The sequence below is a fragment of the Ovis canadensis genome, chromosome 3 (assembly GCF_042477335.2).
Source record: "Ovis canadensis isolate MfBH-ARS-UI-01 breed Bighorn chromosome 3, ARS-UI_OviCan_v2, whole genome shotgun sequence".
NCBI lineage: Eukaryota > Metazoa > Chordata > Mammalia > Artiodactyla > Bovidae > Ovis > Ovis canadensis.
Window position 1 is genome coordinate 77032507 of NC_091247.1, and position 18844 is coordinate 77051350.

At 49.8% G+C, this 18844-nt stretch overlaps 1 protein-coding gene across 1 annotated transcript in view; it reads left to right on the forward strand.

Moving 5' to 3' along the window:
• KCNK12 (potassium two pore domain channel subfamily K member 12) overlaps positions 1-17612 on the forward strand; it is a 51758-nt gene extending 34146 nt beyond the window's left edge. Inside the window, exon 2 of the mRNA XM_069580456.1 lies at positions 16586-17612. Within this exon, the coding sequence (XP_069436557.1) occupies positions 16586-17487 (902 nt within the window). The 3' untranslated portion in view covers positions 17488-17612. The remainder of the gene's footprint in view (positions 1-16585) is intronic.
• The last annotated feature ends 1232 nt before the right edge of the window (positions 17613-18844 follow it).

Sequence of the window (18844 nt, forward strand, 5' to 3'; positions counted from 1 at the left end):
TTGGGAAGTTTCTGAGCACCCCCTCACTCCTGCCTCCTCCTCTAGTTTCCATGCCTTCTGCCAAATCTGTGGCCTCTCTTTGGCCTCTGTTCCTTTGCTCCCTTTGGGCTACTGTCGTGCTCTGGGCAACCCCACCTCTTTGATACCTCTGAACTGGACTCTTTGACCTGCTGCCTCAGACGTCCCCATCACAGCAACCAGAGAGACTGGCCTTTTCTTTTATAACTGTCATGTAAAATTTTTAGTAGGTAAACATTGATTGAGCATATATTAACACTGTACTCAAAATATAAACTGATATGCCCTCAAACATTTCCCTTGTTATAACTGAAAGATTATAGGCTTGAGAGATGCAGCTGAGAGACAGGAGCCAGGCTCAGACTCGAGGGGGTCACATGCCATTTATGTCACATTCTCTCTCATGGATTCAATTTCCTCATCTATAAAATGAGACAATGATGACATTCTTTCCTGGGTTATCATGATGGCCACATGAGATAAGACATAAAAACTTGCTCTATACACTGTCCAAAGATATTAAAAAATGTTGATGGTTATTCTTATCATCTTAATACCTTCTAAAATGGCAGGAGGTTCTGCTCATAGGAAAAAAAATAATTATATTCAGCATCTCAGATGTCCCTTGGAATCTAGTTGAATATTTATTGCATTTCTTCCTCTTTTATAAAACCACTTGTTTACCTCTTTGTCCCTCATGGTAAAGTCAGATGAGGGACTTCCCTGGTGGTCCAGTGGCTAAGACTCCAAGCTCCCCACGCAGGGGGCCCAGATTTGATCCCTGGTCAGGGAACTAGCGGAGAACGCAATGGCACCCCACTCCAGTACTCTTGCCTGGAAAATCCCATGGATGGAGGAGGCTGGAAGGCTGCAGTCCATGGGGTCGCTGAGAGTCGGACACAACTGAGCGACTTCACTTTCACGTTTCACTTTCATGCATTGGAGAAGGCAATGGCAACCCACTCCAGTGTTCTTGCCTGGAGAATCCCAGGGACAGGGGAGCCTGGTGGGCTGCTATCTATGGGGTCGCACAGAGTCGGACACAACTGAAGCGACTTAGCAGCAGCTTAGCAGCAGCAGCAGGGAACTAGATCCCACATGCCACAAATAAACATCTTGCATGCTGCAATTAAGACCCAGTATAGCCAACTAAGTGAATATTAAAAAAATAATAATAAAAATAAAATGAGAGTGATAGGTTGTTTTTTTTTTTTTTCATATTCTGGGGCATTTATGTAACTGAAACTTTGTCCTGAGAGTGTCCATAAGAGATTTGATGACCAGTCTCTTTGTCCCGTGTTTCCTTTATTTTTCCCTCTTCCTTTGTCCCCTACCCCCATCTCCTTGCCTCTGGCTGTTGATTGGCCTGGAACACCCTTACTGTAGATGTCACGTCCTTCCAGTTCTTCATTAGATGTTACTTCCTCAATGAAGCCTGTGCTGACCTACCCCACTTAGTACCGCAAACCGCCTCCTCCCTCCCCCAGGCTCTCTCCACCCACTCAGCCGACTCTTTTCTTCTTCTTTCCATAACACTGCCACTTTTAGTATACCATGCAGTTTACTTGCATAGTACGCTCACAGTTTATTATCCATATTCCATGCTGAAATGTAAGCCTTGTGAGGACAGGGTGCTTTGTCTGTCTGGATCACTTATAAAGCCCAAGGGCCTGATAGATAGTGGGCCCTCAGTCACTATTTGTTGACTGAATGAAAGCCTCCTTCTCCAGCCCCTTCTCCAGGGGCCCCATTCTCATACTGTGCATGCTTCCTGGGAAGTCTTACCCACATGACCCTTGAACAGATATTCCAACCCAGACCTCCAAGACTGTCTTGCATTGCCTCCACCTGCTTGGCTAACTCATCTTTATTGCTTCTCTAGGAAGCCCACTCAGATCTTTTCTGTGGTTCCTGGCATCCCATGATGTCTCCCATGTTGTTATTTTTATAAGGTATCATGGTTATTCTCTTGAAAACGTGGGTCTTCTTCATTTTTATTTGTCATTTTTAAAAAAACAGTGCTTGTTGGGAAAAAAGTTATGGTTTCAAAAGTAGCCATACTTTTGAACCACATTTGTACCACAAGGAAATGTGAAATATTTATAAAAGCAATGCAGGAGACTCGGGTTTGAGACCTGGGTCAAGGAGATTCCCTGGAGAAGGAAATGGCAACTATTCCAGTATGCTTGCCTGGGAAAACCCATGGACAGAGGAGCCTGGTGGGCTATAGTCCACAGGGTCACAAGAGTCAGACACGACTTAGTGACTAAACCACTGTTACAGAAGAAGACGGAAGTAAAAATTGCCCATATTTTCACAATCAAGATGTATGTTTCACCTATGGAATTAAATACATGTGTGGGCACACTTACGTATACACATACAGCCAATATACTGGGAAACTTGGAAGGAATTAATTAAAGAAAGCATCTATGGAACACTTAGAGAAGAACTGTTTTGAGAAAGACAAAGGCAACCTCTGAGAGTCAGGAGCTAAACTGGAACTCACAGTTCAGCAACATGGTGTGGGGATGGGATTTGGACCTTGACCATAAGCACTTTCCCAGCACATCTACAGCAGCCAAGACCACCTTGTGGCCAGGGTGGAGTGAGATTAAAAATCAAACCACTCACCAATATCATGTCTGAACACAGACCAAGTAACAACATCATCCAAATCACAGAAATGACCAAACACCCCCATCAGGTTAACATGAGCAACTGCTATTTATCAATCACAGCTTTGGCTTTCCTCCATTATTCCCCCTTTCTAGGTAATAATTATCAAGATACTCAAGCCTAGACTTATCCTGTTTCCTGCTTTGATGGCATCTAGTTCAGAGCAAAGCCCTGCTTTCTTGAGTCCTCCCTTAGTCACCTGACTCAAGGCCAAATCCTAAATGACTACCCCAGAACCCCATGATAGACAGTCTCTTCTGTTACTATGAGTCAATAGATTCCATTTTCTTGAGCTGCAGGTGTGTTCCTGGTGACCTTTGGCAGCAGGGTATGGGCAGTATTGTACATCTGAGTATTCTTCCCTGCCTGGCACATGGCAGGTCTCAAAAACATGTTAGGTAGATTAACTAAAATGAAGACTGAAATCACATTTCTGGTATAGAACCTACTGGTGGTCACCAGAAGAACTGCCATTTCTGCCCTTGCATTATGAAGGATGAGAAGAAACCTAAGACATGGGCCACATCCTCATTGGCAAGGCAACACAGAAACACACAAGATGAAATGATATTCCAGGACCATAGTCAATAGTACAGAGGCCATCAAGAGTAGCACATAATTAAATGCCCGATGAGTGCTAAGTGCTGCCAGGTGATGAATGGGATTCAGGCAGGTGAACAGAAAAGGAGAGAAGTCATCACAGGCTTTCAGAGATGGGAAACAGGGGGCGCAAAGGCATGAAGGAGGGAGTGTTCATGGTATGCTTGCTAGGCGCCAGCTTCTTTCAAGCTGGGATTCTGCCCTCCTTGCTCACCTCACATCCCCATGGTGTGATGTCCGTTATGAAGCAGGATTTTAGTAATTACCTGGTAAATGAAAATGTGTGTGTATGGATCAGTGAGGGAACCTATGCCCCTGAAGAAGAAGGTTCAAAGAGAGATGATGCTAGAAAAGTTAATCGGGGCCTTGAATCTAAGTCTAAGAAATTCTGGATCTTCCTATCACTTGGGAGTTCATTGCAATGTAAGCAGGAGAGAGATCTGAGCAGAAGTGTGCTTCAGTGCATTGGGTCTGGGACAAAGTTCAGAATGGACAGGGACAGAATATTTCCAGAAAACCAGGAATCTGGTCCCAAGTCATCAGGCCCTCTCTGTGCAAATGGGGCGAGGGTTAAAACAAGGTGGCAAGGAAGGAAAGTGGGATTTGGAGTCGGTGGGCCTGAGCTGGAATTTCTGTGACCTTCAGCAAGGTCCTCAACACCTCTGTGCCCTGGCCCCTGTCTCTCGTTGCTTGGGATCTGGTACGGATTCACGCCATAGGCCCAGGGCAGGCATTGTGGCCACAGCCAGTCCTCCTGCGTGGTATGTATGATTGCACGTTTCAAAGCAAACTCACAGCCACAGTCTCCAGACCAAAGGCTGAGGCAGGCCTTTAAGAGGCGGAATGGAAAGAGTTGTAAGTGTGGGGCTTGAGGCCTGAGTGCTGGGGGTGTTCTTTCAGGTACTATTTTACTTCTCTGAGCCCTGGTTTCCACACTTGAATAATGACCAGAAGTCACACACTCCCTCACCACACCCAGGAGCTGCTCTGGGGACATATCTTTGATAGCACCAGCAGAGTGCAAGGCAGTCCACCCTGCCTTCCTGTGAGCCAGGGATCAACCTCCCTTCCCTGCAGGGCAGCCGAGAGCTGAATGTGCCCCTGGGGCGGCCCCCACCCCATCTGGAGAAGGATGCACCCCTCCCTACTTAGCCTCAGTACAGGGGCCACAGGTTTGGGCCCTCCTGACCCAGCCAGGCCCTAACAGACATTCACGGTGGTTTACCAGCCTGAGGCAAGGGGCCATGTCAGCGGGCCAGCACGGCATACCTACGGTTCCCCGGGGACCCGCTCCACTGTACACAGCAGCTGGACCTGGCTGCAGCTTCAGGTGCAGTTTGCTTTTCTCGTGGTTTCTTGGCTTGTTTCCTCCTCTGGGGCAGCCAGGCAGGCCGCCTTCTGTGAGGAGAGGTGTGGGGAGGTGGCCAGGTTTGGGAACCAGAGTCAGCGAGATGTACTCAGAGCCCCAAGAAGTAGCCCCTTCCTCGTGTCTCCCCTCAGCCTGGGTGCAGAGGCCCCCCTCAAATGTGGCTCGGGGCTGCATGGGCGGGGAGGAGGATATGCTTCTCCAGGTTAATAAAAACTGAATTAACTAGGAGGAACTGGAACTGTGCGCGTGAGAGGACAGTTTAACAGGAACTACCACAGGTTCCCTTTAAAAGAATCTGCACCTCTCTCATCTAGGATTGGCAATGAAGTGTGATTCAGTTGACAGTGTATGGACACTTCTGGGTGGAGGGACCTGCCTTCTCCCCACAGCGGGTCTACCCGCCCTTCTGGGGGGTGGCCTGCGCCTCACCACAGCCCTGCGTGGGGACCCTGAGGTTCAGGGGAGTAAGGCCGGGGCTGCGTGGGCTTCAGGGCTTTCCTCACCTCACTGCCCCACCTCCGGCTGTTGTTAGCCAGACTTCTGTTCCTGCATTCCCTGGCCTTGGAGTCAGTCTTATCCTGCAGTTCTGGGCTGAGGCTAAATTCTGGGCTCTGCTCTTTTTGTGGTGGGCAGGAGGGGTGGTGAGCTCATCCCTGGAAAGGATTAGTCATCAGAGAGACAGGGACAGATCTAGGGGGGCAGGACAGATGATGGGCTCTATGTAAATGAGTCATCTTCCCTCCAGCTCCAAGGCCCCAGCTTGACAGCTGCTCCCCAGGAGAGGTTGTTAAGCGGGAGCGTCCCGGAGGCAGGCGTAGTTAACCGGCTTTTAATAACTCATTTTGCTGAATGATTTTTGGTGAGGAGAGAAAAACCTTAATCCCGCAGATGAAGCGCATGGTGGGGGCAGGTTCAATTAGCCCCACGGGCAAGAGAAACAGCACTGAGTTTCAAAGCCGACTCTTGGGGTCACGGTGTCCATCACTCCCAGATTACCGAAACTTTTCTAATGTTAAAAATCCATGGCCTGCAGCCTGTGGGGTTCAGCCTATTTTTGTAAGCCCCAGACCCTCTCAGCCATCCCCACACACACCCTGCTTTCAGCAAAGATCATCCAAAAGGCCCCCAAAGAACAAGCAAAAATGAACAGGAGTGTAAGAGGACCCTGTTTCTCCTCGGGATTTGTGTTCTTCTGTGTTGCTTCTTTGTCCTGAGTCAGGGAGCTTCTTAGGTGGTGCTAGTGGTAAAGAACCTGCCCGCCAATGCAGGAGACGTAAGAGATGGGGGTTCGATCCCTTGGTCAGGAAGATCCTCTGGAGGAGGGCATGGCAACCCACTCCAGTATTCTTGCCTGGAGAAATCCGAGGGACAGAGGAGTCTGGCGTGGTCCATGGGGTCGCAAAGGGTCAGATACAAGTGAGCATCTCAGCACATGCACACAGGGAGCTTCCAGCATGAGGCCAGCCCCACGCCCCGCTGTGGCACCAAGCCCTCACCAGCACTGAGCTCGCAGGGAGCCTTCCATCTGGTTTACAATTTAGACACATCCTCAAGTACTAGTGGGCTTCCCTGGTGGCTCAGCTGGTGAAGAACCCGTCTGCCAGTACAGAAGACACAAGAGGCACAGGGTCAATCCCTGGGTTGGGAAGATCCCCTGGAGGATGAAATGGTAACCCACTTCAGTATTCTTGCCTGGGAAATACCACAGACAGAGGAGCCTGGCAGGCGACAGTCCATGAGGTTGCAAAGAGTCAAACATGACTGAGCACGCACGCACGCAAGCACATGCACACAAGTGCCAGCAAATGTCACACCCAGAGTGTCAGCTTTTCCACCACAGGCCCACTTTCCAGGATCAACCCCTTCCCTCTACTAACACACTTGATTTCAGGATTGGAAAAGGTGGTGCCTCCCCCCCAGCATGGGGACCAGAGCCTGAAGCCAGCCCAGAGGGGATGTTGCCACTCACCCGGGATGGCTGAGGACACGGAGGCCCGGTGAAGTGAACGGACAGTAAGTTAGTGGTGGAGTCATCTGGGGTGTGTGTACGAGGGCTTTTCCCTGCCACTGAAATGCCTAGTCGTACTTCACCTGGGCCCTGCTCCATCTGCAGCTCTTCAGCTGCGATGTGAGGGCCAGCCTCGCCTGTGTGCTTCCCAGTTAAGCTTGCAGCTTCTTGAGTGCCTGCCACGTTCTAGGCGCCGTGGGAGGCACGAGGGAACCACCTCCTCATCCACTCTTCACAGCAACCTCACAAGGTAGGCGGTCATCAGGCGATTTTTAGAGGGAGAATAACGTGTCCCCGTCGGCCCATTAGCAAGTGGAGGCGCCAGAGCTTGACACCACAGCCCCTGCCCTCAGCTCTCCAAGAAAGCCAATGTTGGCAGGCTTAGGAAGGGAGGCTCACTGAGCTTGATGTTTCCAGAGTTTGTGGGTTTCTACTGTACATACACCCAAGACAACTCCGCCACTAACTTGCTGTCCCTTCACCTCACGGGGCCACCATGTCCTCAGCTGTCCCAAGTGAGTGTCAACATCCCCTCTGGCTTCAGGCTCTGGTCCCTGCGCTGGGGGGAGGTACCACCTTCTCCAAAGCTCAAATCAAGTGTGTCAGAGTTTGTGAGTTTCTGTTGTACAAGGCCAGACATGTTGCTGGATGCCACGCCCAGATGATGGAGAAGCTTCTAGAGGTGTCAGGTGACACTCTCACTGCCACAGAGCTCCTGCAAGTTCAGCCTGAGTACAAGGTGGACAGGAGGGTCCCCAGCCTTGCCCTCCTCCTTCTGCCTCAGGTCCACTCACTCCATCAGCAAGAGTTCCTGAACGCTGTCTGTGGGCCGGACGCCAAGCTGCACATGGGAGCCAGCCAGGCTGGACCCAGCCGCTTACCCCAGCCCCATGCACACCGCTCTCCCAGCAGGGCACACCAGGTCTCTAACTTCCTCTTTCTCGAAGTCCCATCCATGCTTCAAGACTAGACATGAATACCTCTTCCTCCATAAGACTCTCTCAGTCACTGCAGGAGAACACCTGCTTCTGCTTCTGACCTGCTTCTGACCTGCGCTGCTCTGGGGACTAATTCAAATTTCCCAGGCGATTCCACTTTGAAGCCAGAGTTAAGAACTGCTGCTCTAACCAAAACCAGCCTACGTCTCTTTTGTCTGAACTCTCGTGCGTTTGACTCTTAGCGCATCACAAACTCCTTCCTCTGGCTTCACACTGGGCTCTGCCACTTGCTTGCTCTGTGATCTGTGCAAGTTATATAACCTAAGTGCCTTTATTAAGTGTGGCTCAGTTTACTAATCTCACAAATGGGAATGATAATTCCCACTGTAGTTCGTCAAATCTAAGACACCATCAATTATAGATACACCAATAACGTATACTATTAAGAATTTTGAATGCTGCCAAATAAAGTCATCGATTTTAAGGTGCATCCTGATTTCAGGGGTGTTAAAACTTGAGGGAAAAAGCTATGAATTAGGATGAATGACACCCAATGCCTCACTGAATTTTGAGAATGGATGCATTGATTTCCATGAAGCTTTGGCACAGTGCTTAGAAAGAGTGAGAGCTCAATACATATCAGCTATTATATGATAATGTAATTATCACATATCCCATGTTTCCACTCCTCACTAAATGCTTTAATAACTTACTCCAGCCTTCCTTTCATTCTCAACCCTCCCAGAAGGTTTGGGCAGGCTGCTTGGCTGTCCTCCTCAGGAGAGGGACTTGGAGAGGATGACATGGGCAGCCTCGAGGTTCCAGACCCAGGCCTTATGTGAGTCTTAAGTTTCACCTCTCAAGTGTCCAGCCCACCTCCACGGAGCATGGCCATGTGCTCCCTGCCCTCTCCCCAAGTCAGTGTCAGCTCCAACCACAGAGCAGCCTGAAGGCTGCTCCAGCCTCTGCCCCTCAGCCCACCCCACATCTCCCACTATTTCCTGTTTGGAGAGGGAGAGATGCTGGAAGAGGCTGCTGGCCTGGCCTTGCGCAAGGCCCAGCTCTGTGTGAGCTTTAGGCCCCTTGAGGGTTAAAGTGAGCCTGTTACCCCTCCTCCAGCAGTCAGGAAGGATCCCAGGAGAGGGGGGTGTTGGGAGATGCTTCCCAGAGGAGTGTGCCCAGCAGACAAGTAGGCCATGGGTAGGGCTGCCAGATTTAGCAGATAAAAATACAGAACTCCCAGTTAAATATGAATTTCAGAAACACAATGAATCTTTTTTTTTAAGTGTAAATATGGCCCATGCAATGTTTGGGATGTTCTTACACTAAAAAGTTCATTTGTTTATCTGAAATTCATGTTTATCTGGGAGTCCTATATTTTATCTGACGAGTCCTAATGGGTTTTTTCCCCTCCTCTGCCCACTGATCCCCTGACCTCAGCTTTCTTATTCTCCCTGATATTTAACTCTCATCCTTGAGAGGTTCTTGAAATTTTTATTTTCAGTTATTCAATCAACAAATAACTATCAGTGCCTAATTTATACATGATTCCCTTGTCCGCTGTGGAGAATAGAAAGAAGACTTTATTAAGCGCTTATTAATGTGCTAGGCAAGGGCTTCTGCAGTGGCTCAGCAGTAAAGAATCTGCCAACAGTGCAGGAGACGCAGGAGACACTGGTTCCATCTCGGTCGGGAGGATCCCTTGGAAGAGGGCGTGGCAACTGGCTCTGGTATTCTTGCCTGGAGAATCCCATGGACAGAGGACCCTGGTGGGTTTCAGTCCACAGGGTCGCAGAGTCAGACACAACTGAAATGGCTGAGCATAGCATAGCACAATATGCTAGGTAGGCACTATCCTAAGTGTTTTAGATGTATTGACTCAGTTTAATACAAAAATGCAAATATTATCAACTCCACTTCACAGATGAGAAAATGGAGGCACAGAAACATTAATTAATTTGCTCAAAGACAAATCCTAGTGGAGCTAGGATTCAAACCTGAGCAGCCTATATAATCTGTATTTCCAAATTGCTGATATAATGGTCTCTGCTCCCAAGGGGTTCCCAAACTCACTGTGGAGGCAGCCCCACAAAGTTAATTCTAAGTCATCTGTGCTTGGTGCTCAAAATAAGGTTCACTGACCAGTTGCGGTGGCCTCACCTGGAGCCAGGTTAGAAATTTGGAATAATGAACGCCACCTCAGAATCTGGTAAGATTCCAGGTTGGTCCTAGATAACTGACTCTGAGAATCACTACTCCAAATAAGCAGAGTGACAGTCAATGCATTCACTCAACAAACTTGGCCCAGCGTGTTCTACCTGCCAGGCACTGCAAAGGCACTGCAGTGTTGCAGTGACTTTTTTTAAAACGTGGGAAATCCTCACAAATGTTTTTAAATGTCTCCTCCTTAGTTTTTCATGAGCATAAAGTATGGCATTTCCTGAAGATTACTTTTTGAAATACTCAAGTCACTCGAGGTGACTAAATACATTCTACGGTCAATGGCTTATGTTTGAGGCACACTGGACTGTATTAGCATAGCCCTCATGGTTTCATATTCACACAGTGAGCACTCTGAAAAGTCCCACAGTAAATAAACTTGTTTCATTTTAAGTTGTTTTTTAAATCATGGGAATTCTCTCCACCTTCCATTAAGTCTACTGTCTCATCTTGAGCAACACCCGTTGGCAGGCTATACTACAGTTCAGAGAGGGTTCGTATCAAGAGCTCAACATTTTACAGATGAAGAAACAGTTCAGAGCAGTAGTGACAGTGACTTGCTTCAGTCACTTGGCTGATAGGGGCTACAACAGAAGTCAAAGCTTTGAGTTCAAGTCTGGTACTATTTCCTTGACCGTGGATGTTTAACCAGGCCCTTAACCATTGGAAATAGATGGGGAAACATTGTCAGACTTTATTTTGGGGGGCTCCAAAATCACTGCAGATGGTGATTGCAGCCATGAAATTAAAAGACGCTTACTCCTTGGAAGGAAAGTTATGACCAACCTAGATAGCATATTCAAAAGCAGAGACATTACTTTGCCAACAAAGTTCCATCTAGTCAAGGCTATGGTTTTTCCAGTGGTCATGTATGGATGTGAAAGTTGGACTTTGAAGAAAGCTGAGTGCCAAAGAATTGCTGCTTTTGAACTGTGGTGTTGGAGAAGACTCTTGAGGGTCCCTGGACTGCAAGGAGATCCAACCAGTCCATTCTGAAGGAGATCAGCCCTGGGATTTCTTTGGAAGGAATGATGCTAAAGCTGAAACTCCAGTACTTTGGCCACCTCATGCAAAGAGTTGACTCATTGGAAAAGACCCTGATGCTGGGAGGGATTGAGGGCAGGAGGAAAAGAGGACAACAGAGGATGAGATGGCTGGATAGCATTACTGACTTGATGGACGTGAGTTTGAGTGAACTCCAGGAGTTGGTGATGGACAGGGAGGCCTGGCATGCTGCAATTCATGGGGTTGCAAAGAGTTGGACATGACCGAGCAACTGAACTGAACTGAACTAACCACTGGCATCAGCTGGAGTGTGTTTGGTTGCACGTGACAGAAGGCTTTGGCAGGAAAAGGGATTTATGGGTTCACGTAACTGGAAGCCCAAAGGTAGGCCAGACAGCCTGGCCCGCTTGACTGGACAGTTCATTAGGGCTTTCAGGATGCCGTGACTGAGCCCTCTGCAGTGTCCGCTTCATCTACGCTGGCTCCTCATGGAGCCACCAACCACTCCTGGGGCCACCTCCTCCTCCCTCCATACCCAGGGCAGCACTCTTAAAAGTGAGAAACATTTTTCCCAGAAACTATCAGAGAAACTCTCCTCTTATCTGATTGGTCTGTATGGGGTCACATCCCTGAGCCAAACCCTGTAGCCATGAAAATGCCCCACACTGATTGGCTTAGGCCCATCTATCCTCCAACCAGTTATAGCAAGGGACTGGATTTCCCAGATTGGACTAGACTGATGGAGCCCACCCCTGGCTGTTGGGTCAGGTCTTCAAGGGGCCTGGCTGCTGTATTTCAGGAGTGGGAGGTGGGGTGATGGTTAAAGGAGATAGCTGCAATGTCCACAACAAGGGTTTTATGTTACTTGAAATCTAAACCAACAAATCATTATGATGTATACATTAAATATCTTACAGGTTTATATGTCAACTACAACTCAATAAAGCTGAAAAAAAAAGTTTTAGGGAATTTAAATCAAAATATTTGAAATTGGGCAAATTCCAACCAGTAGGATCGTTGATAGAGTATTGTATTGTTTCTTAAAGGAAGCGCTTTAGCCCATTCACATTAGAATCATCAGGGGACATTTGTTAAGATGCAGAGTTCTGGGCCATTCTAAATAAGTCTCTGGAATGGGACCCACCTTGGAATCTGCATTTTAATCATGCATTCTAGTTGCTTGGATTCGCTGTGGCTTACAGCTATTGTCCTGGGGTAATTATTTGCTGTCAAGTATCTCAGATTAGACTATAAATTGTATTTCCCTTCCACCAAGATGACACTGCAGAACTCGTGGGGAAAGTTGCCCCAGATGATGGACCCAAATGTCCCATTTGGTGCAGTGAAAAAGGTCACCATAGGCAGTTCAGCCACTTACAAACAGTAACTTGCTGAGTATATCACTCAGCCCATGCCCTTGCCTGCACTGTTGCGGTTGATGATGGGTCCCTCTCAGGATGGTTGAGGGGACCGGATAGAGGACATGTCCAGTGCCCAGCACAGAGGCTGCCACCCAGGGCCTGAGACAGATCAGTGCTGGCCTCCCCATCTCACTTCCAGGCTCTCAGAGCTGAACTCCAGAGGCCCTGTCACTGGGGCCCCATTTGCGAAGGCGGCACCAGACAGACTGTGGGAATGAGCTTCACAGCTTTTGTCAAAGTGGCATAATAAAGCCCCCAAGTGTCTGCTCTCTGCAAACTGGGATGGCAGATCAATTGTGGCATAAACAAAACAGCAGGCTTGGTGCAAACCCAGGGACAGATTCCGCCTCTGCAGAGTGTGAGTGGGGGAAGGGGGAATTCTCTGGGTGGTTGGGTTTGCCTTTTCTCTGGCTGAAGCTTCAAGGCCCTTCTGCAGAGCCAGCTTAGCTCCCCACAGACTGCCAGAGTTTGGGCGGACTGTTCTTCCATTGTGGGAACATCTGTCTAGGCAGCAGCACCAGGCACTGACCCTACCGCCCTCAGCGCCCCCAGAGCTCTGAGCCTCTCGGTGTTGATGGGGAAGGAGGGTGGACCGTGCCCCCTCCACTCCGTCTCTGGAGCTGAGCTGACGGTGGGTCTGCAGGAAAGCAAAGGGAGGTGAAGTGGGCATGCAGGCCAGACCTCAGGAAAAGGCCAGTGAGAGGGACCCTGGCGCTGGGTGTCCTCTGATGTCAGGGAACCTCCTACCTGCCTGTCCTCTTCATTTTCAGCAGAAAGTGCCGTAGCCAGTCATGCATTTGGCGTCATTTGGGGCCTAGAGTCATAGCCACGCGGAGACCTCAGGCCCGGGTCTGGCCCAGCCCCTGCGTGGAGGCAACAGGGAAAAGCTCTGCCCTTGTCCAGGGGTGAGCCGCTGACAGCAGAGGGTCAAGTGGGGAGCTATGTAAAACCTCCAAGAAGGCATCCTAGGTCATCCGTGAGGGCATCTGTCTGGTTTTCCACCAAAGCCCTGAGCCTAGCACAAGGCCTGCCAACCAGGTCCTCAGTGTTTGCTGGAAAAGGAATGAGCCAGTAGGGGTTGGCGTTATGGCTGCATTGCAACGCCCACTGTTAGGACAGGCATACCTTTTCATGGAGCCCAGATGGGTCTTTGGTGATCCCCCCAACACAGGCACCACCGCCCTGCACCTTCCCTTGAGTGGGTGATGCTTCCTATGACTGCACTGCATGCTCACCTGTCCTCTGCCCCTCAGGCCCCCATGATCCAGCAGGCAGCCCTCCTGGGCAGTCTCTTCAGATTTGGCTGCAGGGTTCACTTGACCCCTGTCACTCTCCCCCGTCCCTGGCACAGGATGCCCTAGGAGACTGCCAGGGCAGCAGACTGCTCCCACTAGTGCCCTCTTCCTGCCCCTGCCTGTGTGAGCTGCACCAGTCAGCCTTTGGCCCAGGGAACTGTCCGGCACAGGGTCAGATTCCAGGAGACACCTCTGACTCTCCAAGAACCCTCACCACCCTCTGCTCCAGTGCTCCAGGGTGAGTGTACAAGTGTCTGCAGTTCAGCCAGCATCCACTAACGAGCTGCCAGGCTGCCCCTGCTGCAGCCTGATGTTCTCTTGACCAATCCCACCCCCACCATGTCTTGACTTGGGGATGCCACAGCACCCTCCTATTTCAAGGCCATCTCCCATTATCCCTGGGTACTTTCTAGTCTTTCTGTATAGCCTAGAAGTGGGTGGTGCGGGTTACTGGTCACCCTATTTTGCTGACTTACTAGATGCAACGTAGACATATTTAAAACTTCTCTTTATGGGCTTCCCTGGTGGTTCAGTGGCTAAGACTCCAAGCTCCCAATGCAGGGGGCCCGGGTTTGATCCCTGGTCTGGGAACTAGATCCTGCATGTCACAACTCGGACTCAGCACAGCCAAATAAATAAATATTTAAAACTTCTCTTTATAATGAGGGCTAATGTATTACATGCCACGCTAAACTTTTAGCTGAAAATTCTAAACAACAGGAAAATCACATTCAATATTTTCTTAGGCATAGTATTAATATTCCAGGCTCAGCATTTTTTATTTCTTTAGGAACTCAGCCAAGTGATTCCCCCAACCAGAGGCGTTGTTTTCCCTTCCTGAGTAGCAGCAGTGTTGTGTATCATGGTCTAAGCACCAGGCGAGAAGCCAGGACGCAAGTATGGCACCTGCCCCCATGAGCCGTAGGTCATGTGCCCTCAACCCCTGCTTCCTCCTCTATACAGTGACAGGTAGACCAGAATTAAGGTCTCTCATAGTTCCTAAATGTCTAGGCATTTTGAGGTTTTTCTTATTGTGAGAGTAAAAAAGCTCCTAAAACACATAGTTTGAAAAGTTACTATACAACGAACACTCATGCAACCACCACTTAGATCAATAGATCATTTCCAGTACTCCAGAGTCTCCCTGGGTCCCCTTCCATTTACCCTGCCCTGCCACCCCTAGAGCAAACTCCAATTCTGATTTTCATCTCAATTTCCCTTGTAATTTTACCAATCAAATATGCATCCCTAAAAAGGTACTGTAGTTTGGTTTTGCCTGGCTTTGAATGTTTTGCCAATGGAATACTTCTTTAGTGTCCAGTTTCTTTTAACATTCTTTTTGTGAGGTTCATTCATTGTTGCAGGTAGCAGTGGTCTTTGCTTTTTCTTTGCTGTATAGTATTTTCTTGTATGAATTGACCATGAATTAGTTAGGCTGGTGGACACTTGGGTTATCAATCTATTAATAGGATTTTTTTATAAATTCACATAGAGACAAATACAAACACTCCCTCTCCACATATAGTCATACTGATTCAGAGTTGAGTTCTTTATGAATTTAGAAACTTGAGTTTGACTTTAAAGTGTAGTAAAATTCTTCGTTTTGAACTCCTGGTCACACTTCTAGTTTGGTTTTTTTCACACTTTCATAGCCAAATTCTGACCCTAGGGACATCATCCATCTTCAACAGAGGTATCACTATAAGATTTTCTCCTAAGTTGAGTCATTAAGCATAAGATGAAGACAATGTCAGGCAATGGGGCATTTCTTCCAAGGATTCTAGAAAATGATTAGCATACACATTTAAGGGATCATTCTAAAAAAAAAGAAAAAACTAACTTCAAGGTTTTTCAGGGAAATAGTTAAGCCACCCCTTTCCCAGAGCTGACCTTACCCCACTAACAAGGCAGAGGGAGACCTCTTGACCTTGGGCATGCATTAAACAGGGATGCCCCTGAACTTCAGCTGCAGAGGTCTTGATAGGTGCTACCGTGCTGCTCTGATGACGTGTTTTCAGCTCAGACTCCAAGCAGCAGTGGATCTTCATGCTTAGGGATAACATCCCCTCCCATAACCAGAGTCAGGTAGCCATGGGTCCCACAAAGACATCACAGCTGGCAGCTGGCTGAGAGCTCATGGTGGAGGAGCAGAGCTGCCGCTCTAGGACCCTGGCCAGCATGGGCCAAGCAACCTGGCGGGAAGCCAAGCCTTCTGCAGCAATCAGTCGATAAACTCCCTTCAAGACTGTGCTTTGAACAAGTGGGTAAATTAAGACTTAATTATAAGAGTTCAAAGCACTAAGCTACTGCCCAGGCGTAGAGCAGACCTCTCAGGATAAAAGCCACTCCAGACACACAGCAGCACAGGACCCAGCTGGGCGGAAACCTTTCCGTTAGCTACAAGTGGAGCAAGGGTGATTGATGGTGGTCCTTGGGTGAGAAAAAGCTGATGTCCAATGGCAGAGACACACTCACTCTCTGAAGGTTGGGGACTCATTCTCAAACAATCCTTTGTCAGTTTCATAAACCCCTTCTCAGAGACCATCAAATATAGCTACCTAGACTAAATACAATATACCTGGTCCCCAGCAATTCTATCAAATGAAGCCTTTATGGAATTCTGTCCTAACAAGGCCCAAGTGTGCCACTGGTACATTTAAAAAAAAAAAAAAAACGGTTTGAGTTGTGAGAGAACAGGTGATGTGTGATTTGTGGGTATCTCAGTATCCTCCCCTGTGCAGCTGTTTTGTGTGTTGTGATGGGTCTTTCCTAGTGACTCTCTCACCCCACTGGCATTGATTTATAGATCCCCCAGAAGAGCAGTCATGTATCCTCTATCAGTTTAGGGGTTGTCCAGACTTAGGAACCATATCTGGTGCCACCAAGGGAGAGAAACGTCTTGGCACTGTTTCTCCTCCCGTTGAGTGATCCCACTCAGGTAAGAGCCATATCAACACCTGAATACAACTGCACCGTTGTAGGGGACCACCTGTCCAGCCGGGATCGCGCTGACCCCTGCTCTGTCCCCACAGGTTTCGGCATGACCACCCCCGCCACGGTGGGCGGGAAGGCCTTCCTCATCGCCTACGGGCTGTTCGGCTGCGCCGGGACCATCCTGTTCTTCAACCTCTTTCTGGAGCGCATCATCTCCCTGCTGGCCTTCATCATGCGCGCCTGCCGGGAGCGCCAGCTGCGCCGAAGCGGCTTGCTGCCCGCCACCTTCCGCCGCGGCTCCGCGCTCTCGGAGGCCGACTGCCTGGCAGGCTGGAAGCCCTCGGTGTACCACGTGCTGCTGATCCTGGGCCTGTTCGCCGTGCTGCTGTCCTGCTGCGCCTCGGCCATGTACACCAGCGTGGAGGGCTGGGACTACGTGGACTCGCTCTACTTCTGCTTCGTCACCTTCAGCACTATCGGCTTCGGGGACCTGGTGAGCAGCCAGCACGCCGCCTACCGGAACCAGGGGCTCTACCGCCTGGGCAACTTCCTCTTCATCCTGCTCGGCGTGTGCTGCATCTACTCGCTCTTCAACGTCATCTCCATCCTCATCAAGCAGGTGCTCAACTGGATGCTGCGCAAGCTGAGCTGCCGCTGCTGCGCGCGCTGCTGCCCCGCGCCCGGCGCGCCCCTGGCCCGGCGCAACGCCATCACGCCGGGCTCCCGGCTGCGCCGCCGCCTGGCCGCACTCGGCGCCGACCCCGCGGCCCGCGACAGCGACGCCGAGGGCCGCCGCCTGTCGGGAGAGCTCATCTCCATGCGCGACCTCACGGCCTCCAACAAGGTGTCGCTGGCGCTGCTGCAGAAGCAGCTGTCGGAGACGGCCAACGGCTACCCGCGCAGCGTGTGCGTCAACACGCGCCAGAACGGCTTCTCAGGCGGCGTGGGCGCGCTGGGCATCATGAACAACCGCCTGGCCGAGACCAGCGCCTCCAGGTAGACGCGCAACCTGTCGCGCCACGGACCCCCAAGCAGGCTGGCGTGCAGCCGGGCGGCGTTTGCTCTCCTCTCAGACGCTGGCGCTTTCTTAACCTTTATCCAATAAAATGAAACCAAAAAAAAAAATTTTTTTTTAAAGAAATACTATTTGGCCAGGCCTGATGTTATCAAGGGCAGGTTTTGGGGGAGCCTGTTATTCTCGTGGGTCCCCTTCTTGGAGAACTGTAGTCCCCAGCAGATTCTCCTCCAGGGAGAGAAAAAGTGGCACCCCAGACCCTCGCCCGGTGCACACGGCAGCCAGGGGAGTGCTGCCCCTGAGTTCTGCAGACTGGCACTAAACCCCGCCTCAATGCACATAAGCAGCTGGCAACCCCAAAGCATATGGTGCAACTTTCCATGGCTCTGAATTACCTTCGCAGCATTTAGAATCCTGGCCCAGCCTAGCAGCTTCCTTCTGGTCGTCAGAAATGATATAGTCACAGTTATGACAGGTGGGGGTGGGGAGAGCCATATGTTGCCTCCTGATGTATATATATATATAGAACAGCCGCTACACACAGAGAATGGTGTAGTATTATGCAATGAGATGAAACACAGCAGCAACTTGGGGACTGTGGCATTTCCCAGAGATCTGGGCATTGCCATGGTAAGGGGCTTAGGAGGCCTTTCTCAGCCTGGAGTTAGTCCACTTAGAACATGGAGCTGGGCAACTCTTTTTAAGGAGGGAAACCTGGAGTGGTCTGCAGGGTTCATTCAGGCTACAGGAGCCCAGCTCTGCCTCAGCTGGCTGATCTCTGTGGCTCAGGGCGCATCTCTGAATCCCCTCAACTCTCCTTCCTTTCACCAGCATCATCCACGGGAATGCTTTTTGTTGTTAGCCAGGAACATCTGAGTCTTCTCAAACAAGATTTTTCTTTGTTGGTGGGGATTTTTTTTCTCAACCTTTTTTCCCCTTGTAGAGAGCCTGATGGGTGCAGAGCACCCCCTCCAGCTGCCCCTCCCCTGCAGCAGGGCTCTGCTAGCTGCACCAGTGGGCACCAGGGCCTGCAGCCCTGGGAACCAAAGCATCCATCCTGCAAGTGACAGAGAACATGACTCCAGAGCCCTTGATGTGTTTGGGATACATCCCATTCTGAGCCCTGTTGGTCTCTCTGATACTCAGGTGAATGTGGTTTTTTTCCACACACACAGTCTGTATTGGAAGTAGAGGTAAGCCGGAGAGAGCTGGTGGATGGAAGAAGCAGTTTTGGGATTCAAGTTTTGGTCTGGATAATCCTCAAGCTGAAGGACAGTATCTCCTAGACTCACCCTCTGCCTCACAGGGAGTCATCCACCTGGAGGAAGGCCCAATGCCCAGT